We start from the raw sequence: 25085 nt of genomic DNA on the forward strand, positions 1-25085 counted from the left end.
TGTATAGTGAAGATCAGATAGAAGGCAAATACAAAACACTTGTCAGGAGACATACCTATTTGTGCTTCCTGACAATCCTCTTGCATTTCCAGCATCTCCACAGGCTCTGGAGCTGGTGTTTCTGGTACTTGCAAGAACTCCATCCGCCAGAACTGGAGGGACAGGGGATAAAGTAGAGTGGCATGAACTGAACTCTGAGCTACTTCTAGAATTAAGATGGCTTATTAGAACTGTGCATTTGCACTGGTAGCATGAGAGGCAGGTCACATCTCCATACTAAACCCTGTTTTCAGGCACTAGATACTATAAGAGGATATGTGTTCATGCCTGAATCACAAATGAACAAGTCTGTTCATAAGTGCTGTTAATTTAACATCTTAGCTGTTCGGGAAAAAAAATCCACTCCACATAGCAATCTGACCAGCAGACTGCAGTTAAGGCAGACCCAGGACTGCACACAGCAAAGTACTGAAAATCGGGTTAGACTCACAGTGATCAGAGATGCCACTAAGTTCCTCTTTTCTTTCTAGGCAGCAAAACGAATTTTCTCAAGGTGTATAAAACGGTGAACTATAATCTCCAGGCACGAAAGCTGGTGACCAAAAAGTGACCAAAATAGAGCGGGAAGAAAAATGTATGCTGCTGACTATTGCTGGTTATCACATAACAGTGGGTGCATTGAAAAGGAGAAAGAAAACTGAAAGACTACATAGGAATGTCAGCTCACTGAAAGAGTTTTCCATGAATCTTCAATGTCCATCTAACTTGTGGACAGGATACAGTGCACCACCCTGTGCAGAAATGGCACAGCTCGTTTCAGCACCAAAAGCAGTCTGCATCATCTACCCAGCCTGGACTCCCTCCTTCCTGCAGGACTAGTTGTTCAGGTGGAGCACGCAACTATAGCAGAACTGCTTTTGGTACTGGCTAGGACATTGTGTTGGATAGACATGACTTCTCTAACTACTACTAATACTAAGGCGTAAACTTATTTTTCCAAACAGTAATTCCTGGTACTTACCCGGACAACTCCATCTGAATGTCCCGTTACTATGACATTCTGGGTATCCCACTCATTCATCTCTGACACAAAGCAACACATTATTTGCTGGCTTCGGCCAGTGAAAGTGTTTACACTTGCGGTAGGGCTGCCATTAATGCTCCATACATGGATATAAGTGCCAGCACATGATACAATATCCCCCTGCAAAGACAAATAACACCTCCATACTTCAATACAAGTCTCAGGTTTTCTTCAGCAAAAATATAAACCAGGTTCATATATAAGCCAAGTTCAGCCATCAAGGCTAGCACTTTTCAGGAAGTTCTATTCAAGCTGAGTTTGGCCACCTAAACAAACCTTTAGGATGATATGCATTTTTTAAAATTGTACATAGAAAACCAGACGTAGTAGCAACCCATTTGTTGCATTTACAGCATACGATAAGTAGACCAATTCCTCCACTTTCTACAGCATAACAATCCAACAGCGTATTTTCAGTACTTTTCCTTCTCAGTTTTCAAAGATACTTTTTCACAAACATGTACAACCTCAAATTTCATTTGCTTCCTTATTAGGAAAAGATCAAGAGATAGTCCCAAACTAGTGCAGAGGGAGAAATGGGAGCTGCACTTTAAAACACTGGCAACACAACAACCACCAGTCTACTAGCAGCTACTCTTGCTACCCCCTCATCGCATTACAGCCCTGTTTTGATTTCAACCACTACATCTACTTCAGTTGCAACATGGTCCATCCAGCCCTCATGGACCAACTACATAAAGTTTCAACTCAGGCAAATTCTTTGACATGCACAGGAGCTGGATAACTGGCAACCCGTAACTTATAGGGCCACCAGGGAGACAAGCTTTTAGGATATGTCTGTTTCTGCTACAATTGTCACTGCAGCTTCATCCCAGATATCTTCCGCTTCCTTTAAATTAAGCATAAGAGAACAAAAGTCAACCAAGGTCACATATCAAAATCTTTTCCTAGTTGCTGTGGCAGGTTTGACAACCCACATTGAATGCCACACTAGCTATACTGCTGCCAGCACTGTTGTGCATCTCTGGACAAAAGATGCAAATTATTCTCTAAACCAGCTACTTAGTTTTCAGATGAGTTATGGAAGTTTTGCCAAACTAACAGAAGAGCTTAGTTTGTTTTTCTTTGGTTTAATAATTTCTGAGTCTTGCTACTGTTCCCACTGCACATTGATGAATGGTATTTGGTTCTTACCGTTAATTCATTTATACAGAGTGCTGAAACTGGAGCCCTGTGACCTCGAAGCTGTGTTAGAAAAGAGAGTTTATTCAAATCCCAGATGATGCAGGTGCGATCCCGTGATCCACTCACAATTATGTGATAAGCTAGCGATGCTGTTAAGCAGGTGACAGTGTCAGTATGACCCAGTAACGCCTGTAAAACAAAAGTCAGGAGGAACAAGCTGCAATCAGGAGAGAGCACAAAAATTACAGCATTAAACCAACTTATCTGAAAAGATAATTATAATGATAACGTAAACGTGAATATCCTATCAGAAGATGCAACTGACAAGTATTCAGTTGGCAACTATTTTCATAATTGAAAATGATAGAATATTTTTTCATTTAAAAATACTCTCACAAAACAAAATTGCAATGGTCTAACAGTATAGAGATTTCTACTAAAAAAAAAAAAAACAAAATAAATTTGCAACCCATTCTGTATCAGTAGCCTATTTATATGTATTATATATGTGTTCCAGGCTGCACCTGAAATTACATTCTGAAAACAGAAACTCTTTGTAAATATAAAATGGCTGCCATATATACTTCTGTTGATGTTTAAGAAAAGGTAAGAGACAAGAAAGAGTTGCAACCAAAAAGGCAAAGTCAATTGGAAAGAGGAGAAAATTACAAGCATACTCGGTATTAGACCCTGCTTTTATGTTTTAGGCTTAACCTAACCATTGTAAGAGGAGTCTGGAATATAGTCAGATTACCGGAGCTTACTCAGTTACAAGTAATTGGCTAAAGTACAGTAAATGGCCTTGAATATGCGACCCTGCAATGCAAGATACAGTGTTCTATCTTGTACTGTTCTTAAGTAAAACGCTTTGGAAACACAGCTTTGGACAGTTGTTGGAGACCGCGCAAAGGAAGTTATTAAATAATTCTCTAACTTTCTTCTCTTAAGTGGAAGCTTTCCTCTGGAAAAAGGCATGCTATTAAGATGCTAACAGGAACAGTAACACTTAATAACCTAGCTAGCTATAACAATGATATACAGCTTCTAGAATATTCTGAGGTAGTTGGGTGGGGCTTTGTTTTGTTTATGGGTGGGTTTTTTGTTTGTTTGTTTGGTTTTTTAGTAAACAAAAGACTTACTCTGCATTTAGCTGCAACTAAAATTAAAGCACAGGTGCTCGTTTGTTAGATTAAAAGTTGATGTTTTGAATTAACAAAGCAAGAACAACTTAAGGTGATCCTGAATAAGTATACTCTGCTCCACAAACATCACTGCCAGAAAGAGCAAAGTTTTATGTAGAAGTGTAATTTAAATATATACATTTTAAAAGAAAAAAGTAATTAAATTAAAAAAGGAAAATGAACCTTTACTGCCCTCCCTGACATAGTTTTCAGATGGGGGTATTTTACATACAACAGTACAATAAAGCAGATTAATTCACAAAACACACCTGTATAATTTTGTTAACATCACTACCAAATACCCCATCTCTCCAAAAAGCTCCTGGTGATCAACTAGCCTTAAAACAGTGCAATTTTAAAGATACATTTTGCATACTTTCAGTGGAGATCAGTACCTCGACTACTCAGTTCTCCAAAGGTCCGCTGGACTCATGGTTTCAAAGCTTACTATGTGAACAATACTCCTTTAATAATTCCTTTGATCTTGTAATACGATTTACATAAAAGGCATCTTTATCGGTTTTTACCTGTTTCAGTGTGAGGGCTTTAGCTTTTTCTTTGGAGATGCCCATTTCCCACACACACACCGCTGTGCTTGTTCCTCCAGTGATAACTAGTTTGGGGTTGGGGCAAATGGCACACAGTATCTGACCCCATTCTGACAAACACTCGTAAACAATGACTGCCTAAAAATAAAGAAAACAAAGGAGAGTTACTTGCAGGGTTAGTGTTTGGTAGGATAAAAATAAACACCTGAGTGCCTCCCTGCACACCGGACCATTAAAGAACTAAGATATCGCTGCTACCCCTTGTGCAGTTTTTCCTCAAACAGAAGCAATTCCAGCCTCTGCCATAAGATGCCTCCTGAGAGAACGTGAGAGATGAACTTTAATTGCATAGACTTAATTCATTTATGTTTTGCAGACCTGGTAAAAAATTATTATTAATTGGTTTATGTCATTGTGCCAGTGTTCTGATGAAGACCACCAGATAGGGAGCAATAAAATATATGTACTACAAGATTATTTCATTCACATGTGAAATAAATTTCCATTCTTAGATTTTTTTTTTCACTATTGAGTAATAATTATTTTTGGTACATTGAGTACCGAAACAAATTTCAGATTACAAACCTTGTCCGACTCGTAGGTACCCAGTCTACAGCTGAGGTCTGCATAGCCCCACGCAAAAGTTTTATTCCATGTAGGTGGGATGAGAACCTTATTCTGTTCTACTGCCAGAATGCCTTTATCAGTACACACAATCTGTCCCACAGGTTCCTTGAGCTCTAAAAAAGACGACAGGGTTTATTGCTAGCACAGACAAATACTATCTGATCCCATTAAATACTTGATGCTCTGCAAAATCAGGATCTCTGTATTGGCTATGTTACACAAATCTTGGTTTCAACTGCAATGATGGCAACTTTTGCTACATTCCTAACAAATACAGGGCTAAGCGCCATCAGTAGTGGCAAGAACACCCTAAGGATCACAGACAGCTCCGATCTCACTTGCAATGCTGCACAAGCTGTTCTTCAGACAAGATGTCTGTGGTCATTAAAAGCAATTGTACCATTTTCAGCACAAGTAAAAGTAAGTTTTTGGTATCGTTCTAACATCTTGGCCAAGCGTTCCCACAGGCTACATTCCTGACTACAGCCCATGGTGTCCTACCTGTTTTTCCCCAAGCTTTGCAAATACAAGTTAGCACTGTCTAATTTCCTATCTTAAGAGTGTAGCCCTGCTATGTCTTGTGTGATAGTACGGCCATCTCTCTTTACAGCATGCAGATTCATTTAATAAACTAGGAAAGAAATCACTGTATAGCATTTACCTGCCTCACAGACAACTCATTTTTGTTCTGTCCAATGTCAGATATGAAGTTAAAACCCACCTTTTTTCATCTCAGTGCATTTACCAACACCACCCTTTCCTGCCAACATTTCTCAGCATCTCTCAGCACTGAGATAAAGAATCCTTCTGCCACAAAAGTCATGGCTACTGCAGGCCCAGAAGCAATGTACCCTGAATACTGTCTGTTAAATTAAGACTTTAAAGAGGTACTTGCATCCCATCTTATCCCTCTATTTTAAAAAAGTCTTACTAAACTGGCACTGATTTGGTGCTTCCCAAGTACACTTTAAGGTAGCTAAGAACACAATGACAGCATTAGGATATTTCAAATTTGTCTTCCTCACAAAAGCACAGGCATTAAGAACATTAGAATTAAGCCAAACATGGAAAAGGACAATTTTGCTGAAACTGTGAATGCTCTGACAAAAAACCAGGAATAATTACTGTGGTTTTACAGTTTACCTTTCACTGGAGCAAGAGATGGCCGCAGGTTGTCCAAATGATGGAAAAAAATCTTGTCACTTGTGGAACCAGGGGGCACAGAGGTTCCCACAGCCTCTCCATTCAGTCGGCTTCTAACACGCTTTGGTGGGTGTGGTTTTTTAAAGAGCTGAAATTCATCAAGAAATTATAATCAAAAATTAGAAGTTTACAAGAGTACAAGCTTAAAAAGATAAACTGGTCCAATTTACCTCTAAAAATTCTGCACATCAGCAAACGTTACTAAACTGTTCTCAGTATTCATTAATAACTTATGGCAACCATTTCAATAAGACTTCAACAAATACTAAGAAGTCCAACAAGGATATAATGAACAAAGTATTTTTAGAGCTACCTGCAGTTGCAAAAGCAGATGAAGTAAAGCAAGCAAAAATCCCAAAGCTGATGCATAACAAGGTATTAAATTCTAACCTAGGACAAACTGAAAGCTAATTTTTGGCTTTGAAACTAACTGTGTCCCACAAACAATAGGTCACGCACTCGGAGGCAGCCAGGCTACTGAAGAACAGAGTAACAGCATGGGCGGGCATGTAATTGGACCACAGGACAATCACACACAAGAAATGCATCTTAGCACCTGATTATCTTCTGCCTAGCTTTCCATTACGAGTGACCGAATTTCCATTTTACTGCTTCAGTAACCATTCCTGGTATCTCAGTGCTAAACAAGCCAATCATTGCTTCTAATAAGCAGTGATCATCAATGACACATGCTAAGGTTTATCACATGATAAATTCATAATAAAAATCTTGGATGGTAGATGCTATATATTATAATCTGTAAATGACAAATATAAACATTGAGTGGTATTTTGTAAGATTTTGATTCTTCTTTCGCAGAGAGGCTATTCCAGTGCTGAAAGGAGAACTGACATTCCAAGGCTGAAATCTTTACAGCCCTTCAAGATGGGTTACCTGTTTGCCTATACAATGCAGAAGGAACACGCATAAGCCTGAGGTAGCTGAGCTATGAGCACATACTTTTCTACTGCTCAAACCTACACTCTGGGTACGAAGAGTAGCAACAAGCCTATGTGCCACAGCTCTCCCTGAACTACAGCATGCCACCTATCTGGCTGGGCTATGAGAAGACAGAGAGAGAAGGCACATCATACAGTATTCGCACGAACAACTGATCTCAAAAAATGTCAGTTCCATCAAGAAAAAAACCTAAACACACAACTTTTCTCCTTTGAGCGACTGTTCCTCTTGCTTATTCATTCTGCTCTGCCCCCCGAGGCTGTAGCATCTTGGGACCCTCACAGAGTCTGCGAGAGTCCTCTTCCAAATGCAGCTCCAGCTCTAGAATGTTCTGCAGCACAACTTTTTAAAATGGGAAACAGAACTACCAGGGGCATTACTGGTGGAAGAGATGGGATAAAGAAGATGTAGTCCTCATGTTACATCTCCGTGCAGCAAAGGAGTGAAAATGTTCACAGCAGCCACATCACTGAGATATCCTGCCCTAGATCCCCTGTGGAAAGTCACAGAGGGTCATAGGCAAAACTCTACAATTACATAATGTCTTGGTTTGAGCGACACAAGACTAATGCTTGGGAAAACTGCACTTTTAGAAGACTCTAGTGTCTGAATTTGTGAAAATATTTACTTTATAGCCAGCTATGGTATGTAGGTTTCAAGGTCTCCGTGTTTTTCGAGCTCGCCAGGTGCAGCAGTGAGGAGGAACGAGACCTGGCACTTGACCCAAGCCAACAGGATTATTTCATACCATGAATGTCACATTCAATATAAATTAGGAAGTTTGTTACGAAGTGCTCTCTCCCCCTTGATCTGGGTGATCCAGAGAACTTCTTGCTCCGGTGCCAGACCCCTGAGGCCTTTCCTTCCTCCCAAAGCTGTAGCACTCTCAATGTCCAACATTTGCTGTCCACTGCTGGGAGTGCACAGCTTCCTACTGATAGAATTGGCTGAGTATAATCCTTGTATATTTTATATTGGTATCGGGATCAATACTGGTTGTTTAGTGTTATTAATGTTAATTACCTAGTCTTATTCTATTAAATCTGTTTATATTTCAACCCCTGGGTTTCCTTGTTTTTTCCCTGATTCCCCTTCCTGGGTGGGGAAGGGTCATTGGGTGATGTAATAACTGTCTAAATGACAATAAACTGTTGTGAGGTTTCTCAAACCATAACACAAAAATGTGCTCCCAGAGCACTCACCACCCAAAATGACCTAAGGAAGGAGTTTTGAGTTTCCTCATGTTTATTGCAGTCTGCTTATGTCCTCTAGCAAAGTGTCATGCAATTTCTGGTAGATGTCATAGTAGGCTTGTAACTAACAGGCATTTGAAGATTCAGGCAGACCTTCACACTCAGCTGCAAAGCTCTTCCATTGCCCTGCTCTCAGCTGGGCCATGTCTGATTATCATCACAACCCAGTGACTGATTATTACTTAAGAGGAGAAAACCCCACAGTCACTCCATATCTAGATTATTGAGAGAGCAAGGAAGGAAAAGCAGAAAAGCAGCCACAGAGGATAGATGAGCAGTTCTTCGCCTTCTTTCTAGGCAATAAGAGACAGACAGCTGTTAGTGGGTCCCCACAGGAAATATCCTGTGGCTGTCCTGAAACATTATGTGATGCTGTAGTCAAGAATTCCCAACACGTGGGTTGGGTTCCCAGTGAACCGCTGAAGGTATCTGTTGTTTCCACCAGATCTAGGATTGGAAAAATTCACTGCTGACATTTCAAAGTTTCACTGGACAGCAAAAAAAAAAAAAAAACCCTAAAGAAATGCTTAATTAAAAAAAAAAAGAGAGAGATAAAGAAAGAAACCCTTTACCCTCCAAAACCTAAACCCCCCCAGTAAAACTTTAGATTTAATATTACATTTAATAATTTAATACAATCTCTTAAAGAGAACACAAACTTTAAAGCTGCAACAAAAATGTGTCTGTATAGCTCCTTAACTATAGCTACAAGAGTCTATCTTCTTAATTTAAAGTTTGAGGTTTTTTTTTTTCAACAGATTCTTCAAATAAAAGAGTTGGCCAAGCCCTGCAGAATACCAAAAGACTAGTGTAAAACAAAGGAAGCATAAGTTATTATAGAAATTATTTAACTATAGGATAACTTAAAATACCTTAACACTAAGCATTACTTTGAAGTTGCACTTTCACTGCTCCCCTCTGACTTTGCAGCAGGAATATACTTATTTTTTTTATGCTGATTTTTAGAGTTGAACCATAATTAATTTCACTTTTATTTTAAGGGTACAAAGGGAAAAAAAAGACATTTCTAATCTCACAAGGAAAGACCAAAGTTGATCTTCATTGCACTTACGATGGAAATGTAAACGATTTCACATCACTGGAAGAATATTTGTGGAGAAACACTCCCAGGAAGTTGCACTCCTAAAATATTTTCCCATTCTATATCAATACATTTCAATTTGAGTGTCATCTGGCAAATAAGAATTCTACGAAGGGTATACCTGCTTTGGTATCTGTCCAAAGTTATTAATGAATCCTATGGTAGCTGTCTCTTTTAAAGGATCATTGATGTTATATATGTCCACTTGCCCCTCATAGAAGAGATGGTGAAAGACATTTACAGCTTCTACTGCAGCAGGACCTTGCTGTTTATAGCCAAAGATCAAGTCAATCCACTCATGCAGGTGTGCGCTCACAAAGTCACATTCCAGAGCCTGAAATTCAAAGGGCATGCATTAAAACTAGCTGTATCGGTCATCAGTTGAGTATACTGCACCTGCCACAAAGAAAAATACAGACTATATTTTAACATATTCTTGTTACGTTTTGATCAATTTTTTCATTGAAGCAAGTCTTGCCTCAACATACTCCCTAGCCAAAAAGGAAAGGGGAGGAAACACTGGTTCTACAGACCTTTGCAACAATTAGCCATCAACCCAGAACTCACGGACTGGCTAGGAACTCTGACTGCATGAATCGAGCTTAGATTAATATGCAGTGGAAAGTCCCACATGACGCTTTCTATTTATTATTATTAAAATGCAAATTACCTCCCGATGAACTCTGATAAATTCACGAGGATCTCCTTTTGCCCATGGGGGGAGTATTACATCGCCAAGTTTAGTGCCATTTTGTTTGCACCCTATTAAAAAAAAAAAGAAGAAAAATTTGGAGAGAAGCACTGAAACTGCACTACAACAGCAATGGTGAAAAAAAATATTAAAAAAGATAAAATTCTAACACCCTTCCTTTATAAAGCAAGCCACTTCAGTCTTTTCTTTAAAATACTATGTCATTTTTTAAATGCCAGGCAATAAAACATGAAAAATTCTGCCTCAGTTTTTCATGTAAGACTGTTCGCAAGAGGAGAATTCCTTGCTAAGACTTCTGAAGATGATGATAGTGTTTCAGCATACGCCCTTCAAAACAAACATTACCCTTCTAGCTAGAGGCGTTGATTAGATTATTTCACCTCAGTCCTCACAACTTCATAATGCACAGCCTGAGTCTTTGCTTCCCCATCAAGTGTTCTTGGAACATGATTATTTTGTCTTTATTATTCTATTTAAGTAAATTTCTGCTTTTCTCTCCCTGTCATGGGAGAGACCCACTGCAGTGCATGAAAGTTAATGAAAACAACAGCCAGTAAAATAGCTTTCTCCAATCATTGTACAACCAGAATCTTGTTCTGTCAGTTTAGCTCGCACCTAAGCAGCCAACCGTGCTACCGGGAACTGCTACCACAGCAGCAGTTCATTTTGCACTCGGGAATCAGCACAGCAAGGTTCATTTTCTTATCTCTTTTTGACTTCTTTGCTCTTATTCTATGAAAAAAAATGGAATAATTGTGGTAGCCCCAATTTAAAAGAGGACATAATTTCCTGTATTTGACATCTGTTTAGTATGTATATAGCAATGGCATGTCAACTGAGTGTATTCTGAAGAAACTAAATCCCTTCCTGCAAAAAAGATGGTGAACACCATTACGGAGTAGCAAGTTACATGGAGGAAAATGTAAGCCAGAGAAACTCCAAGTAAAACGCACAGATAATCATGCTTTGAACTGATAGAAACCAAAAAATCCACTAAAACACAGCATTCCAAATGGAAGTCCTTTTTGGGTATTTCGGTATCTTGTTCAGCAACTCTCAGAACACACTTTGCATTAACTGCTTAAAATGAACACTCACTGCTTGAAAAAATATCTTAAGCCTGATAAATCTGCAAAAGTGAATCTGAGGTATCACAGAGGAAATACGAATTCCTGCTACACTCTTCCTGGTGAAACCATGAGTTCTGTATCATTCAGACTTTCAAATATAATATTGAATAAACACATAGTATAAGAAAATACCAGAAGTAGTCCTGCTTATGCTTTCATTTCAGAACGTGCAAGTCATCTATCATTTTCTCATGCAGTTAAACAGATCTTTTTCTGCCTGTATTACAAGACACTTTTCTCACATCGGACTGTCTGGCACCGCTCTTGCACCTGTAGCAATGCTATCTTCTGCCTACCTAGGTCAAAATTGTTGGAATTGAGTAGGAACTCAGGGAGGTAGAAGAACTCTGGGATGAGCTCCTTCACGTCTGCCATGTTGTGCTTCGATGCTGAATACCAAGCCTCCCGTACGCTGTGAAACATTCGGTCTGCCAGGTCAAAGTGACCGCCCTGTGGGACAGATTGAGAAGCTTGTCAGCATCAGAGTATCTCTCAACACAGCAGATTTTGCCAAGAAGGCAAATCAGAACATCCTCTGCCCAATAAAGACACTATATAACATGGCACGTTTCTTCCTCTAACACAACAGATTTAAAACAGCTGCATTAATTTTTGGTACAAAATAACAGTAAACAAAGCACTGAGATACAGATATACAGAATTTTAAGAGAGTCATCTAGTCCTGTTTCGGAGAAACAGAAGTCTTTTTGCCTGATGGCTTCTGTCTAGGAAAATATTTGACATATAATGTTACAAACCCCGTTAACCACCAAACTGGCACACAATTCCAGGCTCTGCTAATGTTTGTTTATTTTAATACTCAGAACTAAAATGCCTCTTTGGATAGACATATTGGTTTAAAACAACAATCTTTCAACACCTCCAGCACAGAACTAAATGACTGGCATATGATTCTTTCAACAACAGGCAAATAAAGCATGACGAGCAAAGTATTTTTCACAATAAGAGTTGCTTTCATTTTTGCCTGCTGATATTTTGTTCTGCATACATTTAGAAAAATGTTCAAACTACAAGAAAAAAATGTGAATTCCATTACAACTTTCACAAAAAAAATAAATCATTCCAGGCAATAACAACTCTGCTAAAAATATTTCTTCTACCATATTTGATGAAAACAAAGCTGATTGATCATACTTTTCATTTAGGTCTCAAATGTACAGCAGGAAAGACAAAATGAGGTGGTGTGATTTTTACCTGTAACCGTAAGAAAATCTGAGTAAAAGGCTCCATCCGGACAAGATAGGAAGCCACTATCATGGCTGATGAATAGTGCGTCCCATAGTGATAAGCTGGAGTTTCCCCTGCAGAAGTTCAAAAATCATAAACACAGAACAAATAAAGCAGTTAGGTGACAAAATCAGTACTGACTGAAAAAAAAATTAATTAGTGCTGCATTTTAATTACTCTGTAACCTTGGACACATTTTAAACTGGAATTTGTAACTGTCATTCTCGAGAACCTGAAAGCTTTATGTTTTGTCACAGCCACCACTTGAGTTTTGGCTGCAGTCCAGTAGCCCTAATTCAATGGGCTTCTGCAGAGAAATACTGAATGGTTAGTCATTTTTTATTTTAACTAATTGAAACGTTGCAGTGCAATGGTGATTTCTGCTGAAGAAACTTTTTTTTTTTTAGTTTTAGTCTTATTGGTTACTGTGGAATTAAAGGCTTGGGCAGAAATATGTCTGAGAATTGCTGGCTACAGATTTTGTACAGCTTTTACTTTCTTAATTTCCTGGCAAAAAGTCTGCATAAATACACTTAGAACATACTGATTCATTTCTAGAAATGAACATCTTTGCTACCTACTATTATTTGACACAGAACAGCACTGCAGTAGTTAAACAGGCTTTTTCTTCAATAAAAGCACAAACGAAGATACGTATCATGTAATAGATGCCTTGCCAAACACACAAGTTTTATTTTCAATATATAAGGAAGCTCTAAAATCAAGAATATGTAACTAAATTGTATCTCATTCTGATTTATTTTTTTTAGCTAAGAAAATGCTTTTTCCTTAGCAAAAAAATGTGCATTAAGACAAGAAATGAAAAAGCTAGAGTACTGTTAATGCAGAAGTATTCCCATTCCTTTGTGTAACTTATTTTCTTGCAGCAGCACTCAAACTGTATTTTAGTTGAGACAGCTGGTTGTGTGCTTCATGTGCCTGTGCGTTCTAGCCCTTAGACAATGTTAAACTGTGCTGAATGCGCAACTGTTTTCTTTGTTTTTACATAAAATCAAAAGCTGTCATTTGGATTTAAAAGCTGCCATTCAGATTTGAAATAAATAACACAGCAAGAAAACCAACGCCTCTTTGCTGTAATTTAGTATTCGTTGGAGAGTTACTAAAAACCACAGTTGAGTTGTACATATCCACATCCGGACCTCTTGACCCATAATATAAAAATCCATGACTCCCTCCCATCCCGTGACAGGCACATGTTCCTCTGCTCTTCCTGCAAGATGTATCATTACTTACCATTGGGATCTTCCCAATCTTTGTATCGCTTCTTGTACTGGGCTAACCTGTCTTCTGTTTGAGCTCCCATGGGCTTGGCCAGGTTTCTGAACGTCTTGGGATTTGTAAGATCCAGTTCCTTTAAAAATAAAACAGACACAAATTTTATAAAAAAAACAAACCAAACCAAACCCCAAAAAAACCCTTTCAACACTGCTGATTACCATATTTAACACCAAACACTTCCTAAGGTTGTCATCTTTGTTTTCTACACCCACAGCAGGTGCAATGTTGGATATGCTTAGAACAGTCCTTCAGTCTGATCTAAGAGAGTCAGTGTTTTTTATTTTAAGTCACATCTGGGCTCCAGATAATTTTTGCCCTGCTCCCCTCATCCTGTTCCCCAATACCCTTTAATTCTGTTCGTGAATACTTGACATGCATCCTAACAATATGTTATGTTATGTTATGGTCTGGCTGGTAGCAACAGCTGCCCACGAAAGCATTAACAGGCTGTTTCATCTTTTTCAAAAGCAATTTCTTCACCGTGGAGCCAGACTTCATAGTAGTCCCTACCACAGTCTTCTGCACAAGCACGCTTTCTCTGTAAGCATAACGTCCTCCAGGATATTCAGTAGAAAGCTAATGCAAAGACTTATAGGAACGGCTGCAACATAGAGAGGCAACTGCCTCAGAACAAGCTATGTATCCCGGCCCTCATCTGCACAGTCCAGTAACAGCTGTAAAAATCAGTGCAGGAAAGGACCTGCTTGCATGAGACAGCCAAGAATCTCCAACATCCTACCCACTGATAAGTGAGAGGAACATTACAAAATAGATGAAATCAAACAACTGGAGATAAAGATAAGCCCTGGTTTTACCAAAGCAGTATGAGCCAGCTGTAATATTTGCAAACCCTCCAACATTAAAAAAAAAAAAAAAAGGCTGCTGACAAGGTATTGTATTTACCTCTGAATCATAGTCTGCGAGGATCCAGGGAAAGACAGGGTACTGCATGAGATCATTATAGGATCTGCCCGCCAGAGTGTTTAAGTGCATCAGGTACTGGAAGTTACTGATTTCTCCTCTCTTAAGGAAGACAGATAACAGCACTGTAAAGCATTCACTTTACAACAATCAAATGTCTATGCTACCAGACTGCCAAAGTGTTCAGCCCTCCTCAAACATATGAAACTCACTTCAACATTACAATGCTTACTCTGCTTTTACTACAGCCCCTCTCCCCTTGCATTTTCAATGGTAGAACCATTTCCCATTTGATGATGGTATCATGAAATACTACAAAGTAAAATGCTGAGAGATACTTTCTATAGCAGTATATTCCACCTGTTTGAATAAGAGGATGCAGCTTATGTGCACTGATTAATTACATATCACTACAAAATGTGGCATTTAAAAAAAAAAAACAACCAAATTTTCATACTTACTTCCCATCTTTGAGTAACAGACTTTTCTCCCACTAAAGTGCTAAGCAAGCCAGACCTAAAGGGAAGAAGGAAGTGCATTTTCTGACTTAGCAGTAAGATCTGGGTTACATCTTCACAAGACAATCCAAAGTTTTAAGATTAAAACTTGCAAATTGTAACAACTAGAAAAACAGACCTTTGTTCCTTTTTGTTTTAGCAGTGTCTTTTGTATTTCTGAACGCAGACTTAAAATTATGAACATTAATTATGCAATTCAGTGCAAGTACAAATGTATCTAACAGGCTGCCGATGAGGAAAAGATCTTTAATGACTTCGACAAATCTAATGGCTCTGGCAGTCCAATTCCTTTTGGAACATATCTGTACACCAATAATGTTAATCCTGAAAGCATATATTAGTTAGTAAGAAGATATACCAATGCTGCCAATGATATTAGCACATTTAAAATAACTGTAGCACAAAATCACTGGTTATTTATTTTGATAATGCCCAATTTTAAATTGAGGTTGCAGTACTCTCCAGTGAATCCTGACCTTAATGCAAACATTGTTTATTTGAAACTCATGAGCTACAGAGCTTGTAAGGAACAGAATCACTTACCCTTGCTCTACACTGGTGTTTGGTCTCTGCCCAGACACCGACTCTGAACTGTCAGTTAGAGATGGCACCACAGCCAAAAACCTGCATCAGCAGTTAAAAGGAGATTAAGATTAGTGTTTCTGTCCGCTGTTCATCTTCTCCTTAGAAACAGAGTGCATTTAGTACAGTTACTGACTTCATTTTGACCAACTACATAATTTCTTCAACAAAATTGGAATGACGCTTTTCTCACTGAACGCATACAGCAAGTTTCGCATGCAGGCGTTAGCGCTGCCTAGTGGCTCTTTCCTGCAGCACTAAGTTGCTATCAGGTTATCCACTCTCTAACACACATCACTTGCGATCTGCTTCTGGGTTGTTAGGTTGCTGTAAGCTCAAATGTGGCTCAACACAGATATTTGCAAATATTAAGATTAAATGTTCTAACTTATTTTACCATACCTTTGATAAACTTTGTTTCTAACCCCTTTTTGGAAAGCTAGAAGATAGTTCCGTCCATCTCCAGAGAAAACTTCAATTGCAATTGGCTGAAAACAAAGACGACAAACCCATGTCAACACTGATACATTAGCTTGTCCCCTCCGACGGTCAGATGCGTCTCAGTTTAGTCATACCGTACTACTTCTGCCACCAAATTATGGTGACTTTGCTTAGTGTGACCAGATAGTGAATTTTAGTCTCCCAAAAATAAACCAATACACCCAATAAATTAAACCATGGTAAGCCAAATGTTCAAAAAAGGACGTGCAACTTAACCACTTCAATTTCAACATAGTGAATAGCTTTACTTTGCAAATACTGACCAGTTGTGTATTTATTTTACTTTTTAAAAATGATAACATCGTCAAAAAATACCAAATTACGTGTCCAAGTTACCTGCAAAAGGTATCTCCTTTTATGTACTTCCTTGATATCTTCATACGCAAAAATGCTGCATGTTCTTTTGAGTTGACTTGGACCTTGCCTTGCTCCCCTAGGTATGATTGGCTCATGCATCCTGTAAATGAGCAGAAACAGGCAAGAAAGAAGTTATTAAAGAGAAGATAAATTAAAAGAATTATTCGCTTAATTCATATGAGAGTCCACTTATACAAAGAGCTGATTTTCACAATATACCATACTACATTGAGCAATTTGTGAGCAGAGAGGACACTGCTCCTGAGGTCTTTCTGGATCCGACATTATTTTGGAGTTGACTCCTCAAAAATCTCATTAAGTACTTGTTCAGCTATTAAAGATTGGGGAAACTCTATTAATCTACTCACTTTGGAGGCAGTGTCTCAATATCCCGTATTTCCCTAGTGGCTGTCATGGTAAATCCATCAATGACATAGAAATGCTCTTTCCCAAAGAGAAGCAGCCCTTCACTGGTGTCAAGGCCCTGAACCCGAGCACAGCGGTACATATGCTGAATCTGTAACGAAAAGCAGACACTTAGCAAAAGCAGGTTAATGAACTCAGGCTCAGACTGTTGCTTTGTTAGAACAAGCCCCAGACACTGCTTTATGACTTGTAGATACAGAAAAAATTCTGCTATTTTCCCCCTTAATCAGAGATATACCTAACACCTGCCATTAGCAATTGGAAAAGGAGTTAAATAAAGCCTCCTTTGTATGATAAAGTTTTATATATTTACTAACTTATTCACTCACACTATGCTTCTTGAGCATATTTTAGAACCTGTAGCCCACTCAACTATGATCACAAATGTATTTACTGGTATACTTCAGACGCACAAAGACTGAAATACCAAATATGCAGCATGGTCATTCAACACTGTTCTTGGGCATAAAATACTAGTTATCAACGGTTTTCATTCTGTCAAGTTCAGTATTTATATTTTCAATGTGTATTTTCTGGCTGGACTTATTAAGCAGACAGGATAGTAATCCAAGCATGTGATAGCTCACGGCTTTCATTTCAGGACAGGTTCTTTTCTCCCTAGCAGGCAGAAGGAAAGAAAAAACAAAAATGTTTCCAGTACAGGGTTTTCATCTCAAGATCTCTTTGAACCAGAGCACACATTTGGTTTCAAGGAAGAAGCTGATGAAATATTAAGCAAATTCTGTGGATCAGCTGTAGATCAGGGAAGGTATTTAGGACATTTATTCCTGCTTGTGACATGTAATGCAGAAATTCCAATACAGTAAGTGCTTAGTGTGTTTGAAGCACACAGTACCTTCTCTCCTTCTTCGAGAAGTCGAAGCAAAGTTGTATTGTCAGTCTTCTCCTCTTCATCAATTGAACTCCCCTCAACAATTTGATCCTGGGACTGGTCCTGGTTCTCATCATCTCCTCCGTCAGGAGCAGAGCGAGATCGTTTCAGGGGAGGCTTCACCAGGCCTGGAAAAGAAGAACAGAGGCAGATAAATAAAAGCCTGACACAAAAAATTAACTTTGCAAAACCTATTGAGCATTAGATCAGTAATTTCAAAGTTAAGACAGAAAAACAAGAGTCTACAGTGTCCTTATGCTTATTTTAATGCAAATGCATGAGAAGATATAAAGGCAGATAACTTTAAAGAAAACAGCTCAGGACACAACAAATGATCTAACCTTTGACTCTTGCAATTGTGTCCTCCCCGTGTTCTGGCTCCTGCTGAGTTGTTTCACCCACTGTATTCTCTTCTATAGCATCCTGAAAAACTGCAGGGTTTCCAGAAGCCAGGCGCATGTAGTATTCCTTACTGTCGTAACTTATAGCTCTTCGGTAACGAGCAGGTTTCTTAGAAATAATTGAAGAAATTGCTTGGTCAGTCAACTCCTCGCTCACTTCTGTGAACATGTTTCAGGAATACTGTGTGCAGCACAGTGCATGCCCATCAAGTGTTTTGTGCATGCTCAATCGTACACCAACACATACAGAGACTCTTCAGTAATCTAATCTGTCAGCTAATTTGCAAGGGAGCTACTCAGCCACTCAAGTAATAATGGGGTTGCAGAGATGCCTGCAGATAAACCTACAACATGGGAAATAAGAAGTGTGGCCAGTATGCTATGAACTGTCACAAAAGGCTGGGATACTTGTGCTTAAGACTGACAGATCAGACGGCCATTTTATCATCTTTCATAACTCCCTACAACATACATAGCTTATTCGTTAGCCAGCTGACTTCTTTGCTAGGCAACAGTTCGAATAAAAAAAATTGCTTCACGGAAAGATACAGATATGTGGAAGTTGATATGAACTAAGAGCAGCCAGGGACCAGCTTTATGGCTCAGAAATTCTTAATTAAGTCAGTTATTTCTTTTTTAGTAAAGATTCTGATGGTTTGTGGGCAACAGACCAGCAAAAGAGTATCCATTTAACCAAAGTAATTCTTTGAGCACTGTTTGTACCTTTGGGTGACAACAACAGATTATGATATATTTCATTGTGGTGGTGTGGTAGCTCTTTTTAGTTTTGGATGTTTTTTTTTTTTTTAATTTGTTTTGTTTGGGGTTGGTTTTGTTGAGGGTTTTTTGTGCAACCCCCGCTCCTTGTCCATCCTGTACCCCACCACAAGCACTTGATTATGGAGATAACATTTGAAATAGAAATAAGAACTAAATGAGAACAATAAATGTCAAAATAATCACAGGAGTACAGGTGAAGATAAAAGAAGTATTAAAGATCTAAGAGCCTGTCCAAAATTAATATGCACTGATGCACATGGATGGATGAAAACCCATTGATTTCACACGGCAGTTGAAAATTTTCTTCTCTGACGACTGTTTAACTCCACCCTCAAACTCTAGAAAGCTTTGTGAATGTGTTCAGTTCTCCATCACAAACAGGGTTTTTTTTGTTGTTTTATAGCACTATTTCCCATGAATTCTGAAATTAGGTTGGGATAATCACAAAATATTCTAAGTCCAGTTCAATACTTTACATTATGTAGAATTGTAGAATACCATGGACATTTCAGTCAAGATTTTCCCTTGTCCACTTTTGCAGTAATAACTGGAAAATACATAAACTGTGATTTTTATTTTTTTTTTTTTTTGGTTCATCTGTATGATAGTATAGTGGGAAACTAAATGACTCAAAATCAAACTAGCTTTATTACAAGTGGATGCTTGGGATGAAAAAGAGATCAAGATCAGCAACACAGAGATCAATTTCAGATCAAATTGGCTGTCCCCAAAATAAAAAAATTTAAGGCACTGTGACCTAATTTGCTCACTTATGTCGAACTAAGTCTTCACTCCTTATCACCACAAAAATGCCACTTAAATTATGCTCAAAACCTCTGTAGAAACAACTTATGTAATAGCCTATAAAGAGAAACCCTAACTAGCGCTGCTAACATGAAGAAAGGAAAACAGTAACAATTTATATTAGATATTCTATATAATAGAATTACTTGCATTTGTATGTATTAGTTTATTGTTGAATGTAATTCAACATGAGTGAACACACATTACACATTGTACTTAGTGATGGGCAAGACTGTGAATGTAATTAACAGAGAAGCACCACAATACTGAAATGCTCGCAGAACAGCCACTTCCAAACAAGTCAGTTATTCTCAAGGCAGGATTCGTATTTTTTGAACAAATGTGCATATTTCATGAACAGTATAAACGAGGAGAGTGAGCTGAGATAAAATTAATCTGGGCTCTAACAAAAGTAGGCCTGTTACAGCCTATTACGGCCAAAAAAAGGAGAAAAACTGGTCACCAGATCCTCTCTCAGAAAGAAACGCTTTCCCAGTAAGTGCTTCCAAGTGATGGTGTTGCCCATTACTAAACATGTTCCACTGACCATTAGTTCAGATCCCAAAGCCACAACACTTCACACAGTGAGAACAGTGATAGCACAGCCCAACACAGCCTGTTAGTGTGCAGCAAAGAAGGTAAGATCTACAGAAAGTTTTATTAGGTGAAGGTTGAGGAGAGTACAGGAATATCTTCTAATGTGATTACTGAAAAAACCTTTAGGCTTGGAAATATTTACTGAAAGAGCAAGTTGACAGCCAAATGTAGAAGCCTTGTTAAGATTGCCTAACATGCAGGAGGAAAAAAAAAGTTGTATTTATTTTACATTCTTTCAGTCAGTGTGCTTGTTTCTTTACCTTTTGAGGAATGGTATCATCAGATGTCTCAGGGAGTCTACTTGAGAAGTCAGACTGAAAACAGGGCATCAATTATATAAGCATCAGAGAAAGAACACTTTTGAGAAGAATGTATGATGGCACGTTTGTGCGAATTAGACTGTCACTACAGCTATTGTGTGTCAGATAGCAAGCAGACAAATATACCTAATGGTTTAAAATGAGTTGAATGCTATTTTCTGTTTGCTTATTTTAAGTACTTTGACACTCATGCTCAGTTCGAGGAAAAAAAATCCTGCATGCATACACACATGCCTAAAAAGGCACAATAAAGATTGCTTCATTTTTTAAAAATAGTGTTTCAAAATGAACAGGAACTAACTGCCAAGCTTTCAAAAGCCATGTGCATTTCTGCTACACAGCCCATATTCATATTCGCAGATGGATTAAGTATATTTCACAAACGCACCCAAACCAAGGTTCATAGCCTGTTTGTTTGTTTTTTTTTTTTTTTTTTTTTTTCTTCTGATCACTGTTTACAGTGTTATCTAGCATAAAGCTGAGAACTTGGACTGAAACCTCCCACAGTTTTCATACTTCTCAGCCCCTAGAGGCTTGTGAAGATGTCTCTGCTGATTACTGGCATGATCACTTAGCTGATGCAAGCACACCTCATCTTATGTTGCAATTGCTAGTCTTCAAGTTCGCTTAGTTTTGAGCTGAGTGATTCAGTCCCTTTCCTAAATATACTATGAGGAACAACTGGGCCTTACCAACCATTTAGGACATACAGACAGAACACCAGGTAATACCTAGAGCAAAATATGTTTTGTAAGAAAAACTTACAAAACCCCCATGGATTTTACAACAGGGCATAAAATTACTCATCAGGAAATCTTGAATACTTACCAGCAAGTTTGTTTCTTGCTCAGCTTCAGGCATGTAGGGATACTGAATATAAAACATGTCGTTTCGCACCATCTTTTTCCTCATTCTGCAGGGACCCTCAGTCATCTCCAACATCCACTTGTCAAGATGGGAGCCAATGGGGGGACCCCACAAACCTCGCTCTCGCAGTAACTCGTATTCAATTTGAGACCATTCTTCTGTCACGTATTTTAATGCATTCTGCTGACGCTGAATACAAAAACATTTGTAGATTCATCAGGAGTGATGCTTTCAAGCCTGTCTCCGATGTGAGCAGAGACATTTTCACTACATTACAGAAAAACATGTCATAATTCATAATTCTAGTAGCATTTTCTAGTATGCCTTAATAAGATTTCTGGTGTCAGTTACCATAAAAGCAGGGTTCATATTGTAATCTTCTCAACAAAAAATGAATAAAACCCCTCTGCTTTGATTTGTATCATTAACTGAATTTATTTTCTAAATGACAATGACAATTCACCGATTTTGAAAAAGTATTTTAAAAATGAAACAAAAATTGTTTTGGAGGCCTTCCCTGCCTGTATTTACACTGGAGAAAGAAGTTAAATGAAGCAAAGTTTGATGGTTATTTTATTTTTTTTCAACTAATGGCTTTCAATGACTTGTTTCTCTCAGAAGCTGATTTCTTAAGATTTATAGCACACAGCTCAGCAACTAGTTTGAATCAAAGGTCTTTGGGGATGTTTGGAAGAAACTGCAGGGTGCAATGACTTCACTCTGGAAGGCACAGAGCAGCAACTTTCTATCACTGCGTGATTTGGGAAAGGGACCATAAAATTTTCTTTATGTTACTATAAAAGTAATGTTTGTGCACAATGCTTCTTCACATCTTAAGTTTTTGTATAATGTTTTAGAAAGCATATTCTTGCATATTTCTAATATCTTCTTTTTTTCTTCTTTTTACACTTCTAAGGAAAGACTACTTAAGTTTCTGGAAAAAAATTAAGATTTAACATGTAGTAATATTGCTACAAGAGTTTTCATCTACAACCAGATCAAAATGAGTTTATTTGACTGCATTTTAAAAACCCTTAAAAACAACACCTGTGTCTAAACATTCAAGCATTTCACCTATGCCGACCTATTATTTTACAAGCCCCATACTGAGAAATGGGATTGATATAACCTAACAGGTCAAAATATCAGCATCAGGTAATTAATCCTCTGAACCATACCTCCTGATATTCCTTATATTGCATATCAACCAGGTCCCGAACCACTGCAATGTGAGTAAACATCCACTGGGAAATTTCCTAATACAAAGGTGAGAGGACAGACAGAATGACACTTTATAAAAGAAGGTTTTGTTTGAATGAAAAGCCTATGAATACATCACCTTGCTAAACTTGCTCACAAAGGACTGCTTCTCAAAAAAAAACAATTAAACAAAAAGAACCCTTAGATAATGAATTTCAAACTATTGCATGCAACAGTATTCAAGGCTTTGTTTTTCTTTTTTTTTTTTCATGTATAGGAATATACTTTAAAAGAAACTGGCAAGCATTTGGAAAATATTCCAAACACATGACTAACAGTTCAGAACATTCCCAAACAACCAAAGATTGGCACTGACAAATACTACTACTTTTCCCTATTTCTTTTCAAATAATATTTTGGGGATGCTGCCTAGTTTGCTGGAAATCTGCGAGACACCCAGCACCCCTCACTTTGTACCGCAATATATGTCTTTTCACTTATTGCTCCCTCTACTGATATAGCCAGTATCAGTTCATGTCAGCTCAGTTTGTGAGTTTCTTCCTTTTCATTTTAATGTATATGCCTGCTTACCAGGAAAAGGAACACCGACAATTCTTTATTTTATCAAAGCCACTGAATAATTCTCAGATCAGAAAGAGAAATCACAGTGTATAGTTTTCACAGGACACAAACTCCTGGTTAAGTCAACAGGAGTTATATGTTTCCTTGTGGTAGGAATACACCTGCACCCCTTGACCCAACATACCTTTTTTAATTTTTTTTTTAAATTATTTTTAAAGCAAGCAGGTTTGTATGGTGAATGTCCAGTTCTACCATCACATATTGTTTTGCTGAACTCTCCTCTGTCATACAGTAAAAAAGAGCGCAAAACAGCATTTGTTTAGTCATGATGCATACACATTCATATAGGGATTTTCCTAAACCACATAATCTTGGGGGCAGGAGGAGAAAAAAAGGACAAGCATCTGTCTCACAGCTTCCATTTCAGAGCAGTACTGCAAACTGAATTTAAGACACAGACTAGCAAAGCAATAAAACATATATGTAACCAGAAGCACCTGAGCAGTCTCGCCAACAATGCAGAGCTTAACTCTCAATTTAAAATTACAGATATGCAGATGCACCTACCAGATTAGGACACACAGAAGCAGGATGCCCAGTCTGGATATTCAAAAAGGGGAAAGAACCAAGCACCGGATATAATTTCACACTCCGCAGGACTTCTTACATTGGGATAATTACCACAAACCCTGAACATACCTTGCTGGATTTTAGACTGTGTGTTATTAGTTGACAGAAATTACCTGCGTAGAGAGGTTGTGTTTATTGAGCCCGCTCTCCTTGCGACTTCTCCTGGAACCAGTTAGTTTAGAGAGGCCGAACCCACTGCTAACTCGTGAAAGTTTGGACTGTGTGGTTGGAACCAAAGCCTCCCCTCTACTGATACATTTCTTCTCATGAGCTGAAAAACAAAGAGAAAGTGTTGGGAGCATTTTTTAGGTGGTGGTTTGTTTTTTCTTTCCCCTTCCCCCATTAAGGTGGTTGTTTTTGAATAGAATAACCTTTTCTGCTGCTTCAAAAAGGTGGGTGTTTTGGGGATTGGCAGGGTGTGTGTGGGGGTTCTGTTTGTTTGGGGTTTTTTGTTGTTATTTGTTTTAACAGTGCACAGCAGCACTCACATTCATGTCAAACATTTATTACCTGTATGAGGAAAGTTTTCCAGGTGAAATCTGGGAATTGCTTGCATTTTGAAATGAAGCATGGCAAACAGATTTGGTAGTCCTTTTATTGATTATTAAAATCAGGGTCCACAAGCTATGAATTCTCTCCTCATCTGAAGACGTGAAAATCAGCTATGTATAAACAAAATCATCACCTAGCCTCTCTCTACCCCCACCAACTTTAATTTTGCTGATTTACATCCCTTAAAGAACAAGTAAGCATTCCAAAAAAGGGAGCCAGTATCTGGAGAGATACTTTTTTTCTCAAAACAGTTACAAAGATAACAAAATTTATATTATTTATGTTATTCACAGTAGATAGTAGCAAAAAAATGCAGCTGAGCACCGTATCGCTACCCAAAAAGGAGCAACAACATGACCCCACTAACCAATCTGGTGGCAAGATACACTATATTGAGCGGAGAAGCTAGGTGGGCCTACTGCACCTTTTTGGGCACATAGTCATGCCAGTTGATAGTCAAGTCCACAAAACTGGTGTGCTTACTTTAAAACTGAAGTAAAAAAATCCCAGCTTAGTTCAAGTTTCAACAATTTAATGTTCTCCTGATACTCAGCTAATGGATCGTACTGTTTATCAGTTACCTTTAATTTAGAAAGTACACGCTCACGTTCCTCACGCTTTCTTCAGTTCACTCCACCTCTGAGCTTTCTTTTTCTTTTCGT

The 25085-nt window shown here is 38.3% G+C and overlaps 1 protein-coding gene across 1 annotated transcript in view; it reads right to left on the minus strand.

The window, feature by feature from the left end:
• The window catches only part of WDFY3 (WD repeat and FYVE domain containing 3), a 137147-nt gene that overhangs the window by 3833 nt on the left and 108229 nt on the right, over positions 1–25085 (minus strand). The window contains exons 40-62 of the mRNA XM_082482030.1: positions 23985–24142; positions 22638–22715; positions 21421–21648; positions 20533–20586; positions 18032–18200; positions 17655–17818; positions 16741–16889; positions 16352–16472; positions 15917–16002; positions 15476–15556; positions 14876–14930; positions 14397–14516; positions 13449–13566; positions 12162–12268; positions 11243–11396; positions 9775–9866; positions 9226–9438; positions 5730–5877; positions 4541–4699; positions 3939–4093; positions 2240–2419; positions 1022–1204; positions 56–152 (exon numbers count right to left, since the gene is read on the minus strand). Coding sequence (XP_082338156.1) covers positions 56–152; positions 1022–1204; positions 2240–2419; positions 3939–4093; positions 4541–4699; positions 5730–5877; positions 9226–9438; positions 9775–9866; positions 11243–11396; positions 12162–12268; positions 13449–13566; positions 14397–14516; positions 14876–14930; positions 15476–15556; positions 15917–16002; positions 16352–16472; positions 16741–16889; positions 17655–17818; positions 18032–18200; positions 20533–20586; positions 21421–21648; positions 22638–22715; positions 23985–24142 — 3069 coding nt within the window. The remainder of the gene's footprint in view (positions 1–55; positions 153–1021; positions 1205–2239; positions 2420–3938; positions 4094–4540; positions 4700–5729; positions 5878–9225; positions 9439–9774; positions 9867–11242; positions 11397–12161; positions 12269–13448; positions 13567–14396; positions 14517–14875; positions 14931–15475; positions 15557–15916; positions 16003–16351; positions 16473–16740; positions 16890–17654; positions 17819–18031; positions 18201–20532; positions 20587–21420; positions 21649–22637; positions 22716–23984; positions 24143–25085) is intronic.

The sequence above is a fragment of the Vanellus vanellus genome (genome assembly GCF_965231255.1).
Source record: "Vanellus vanellus genome assembly, chromosome: 4".
NCBI classification, from domain to species: domain Eukaryota; kingdom Metazoa; phylum Chordata; class Aves; order Charadriiformes; family Charadriidae; genus Vanellus; species Vanellus vanellus.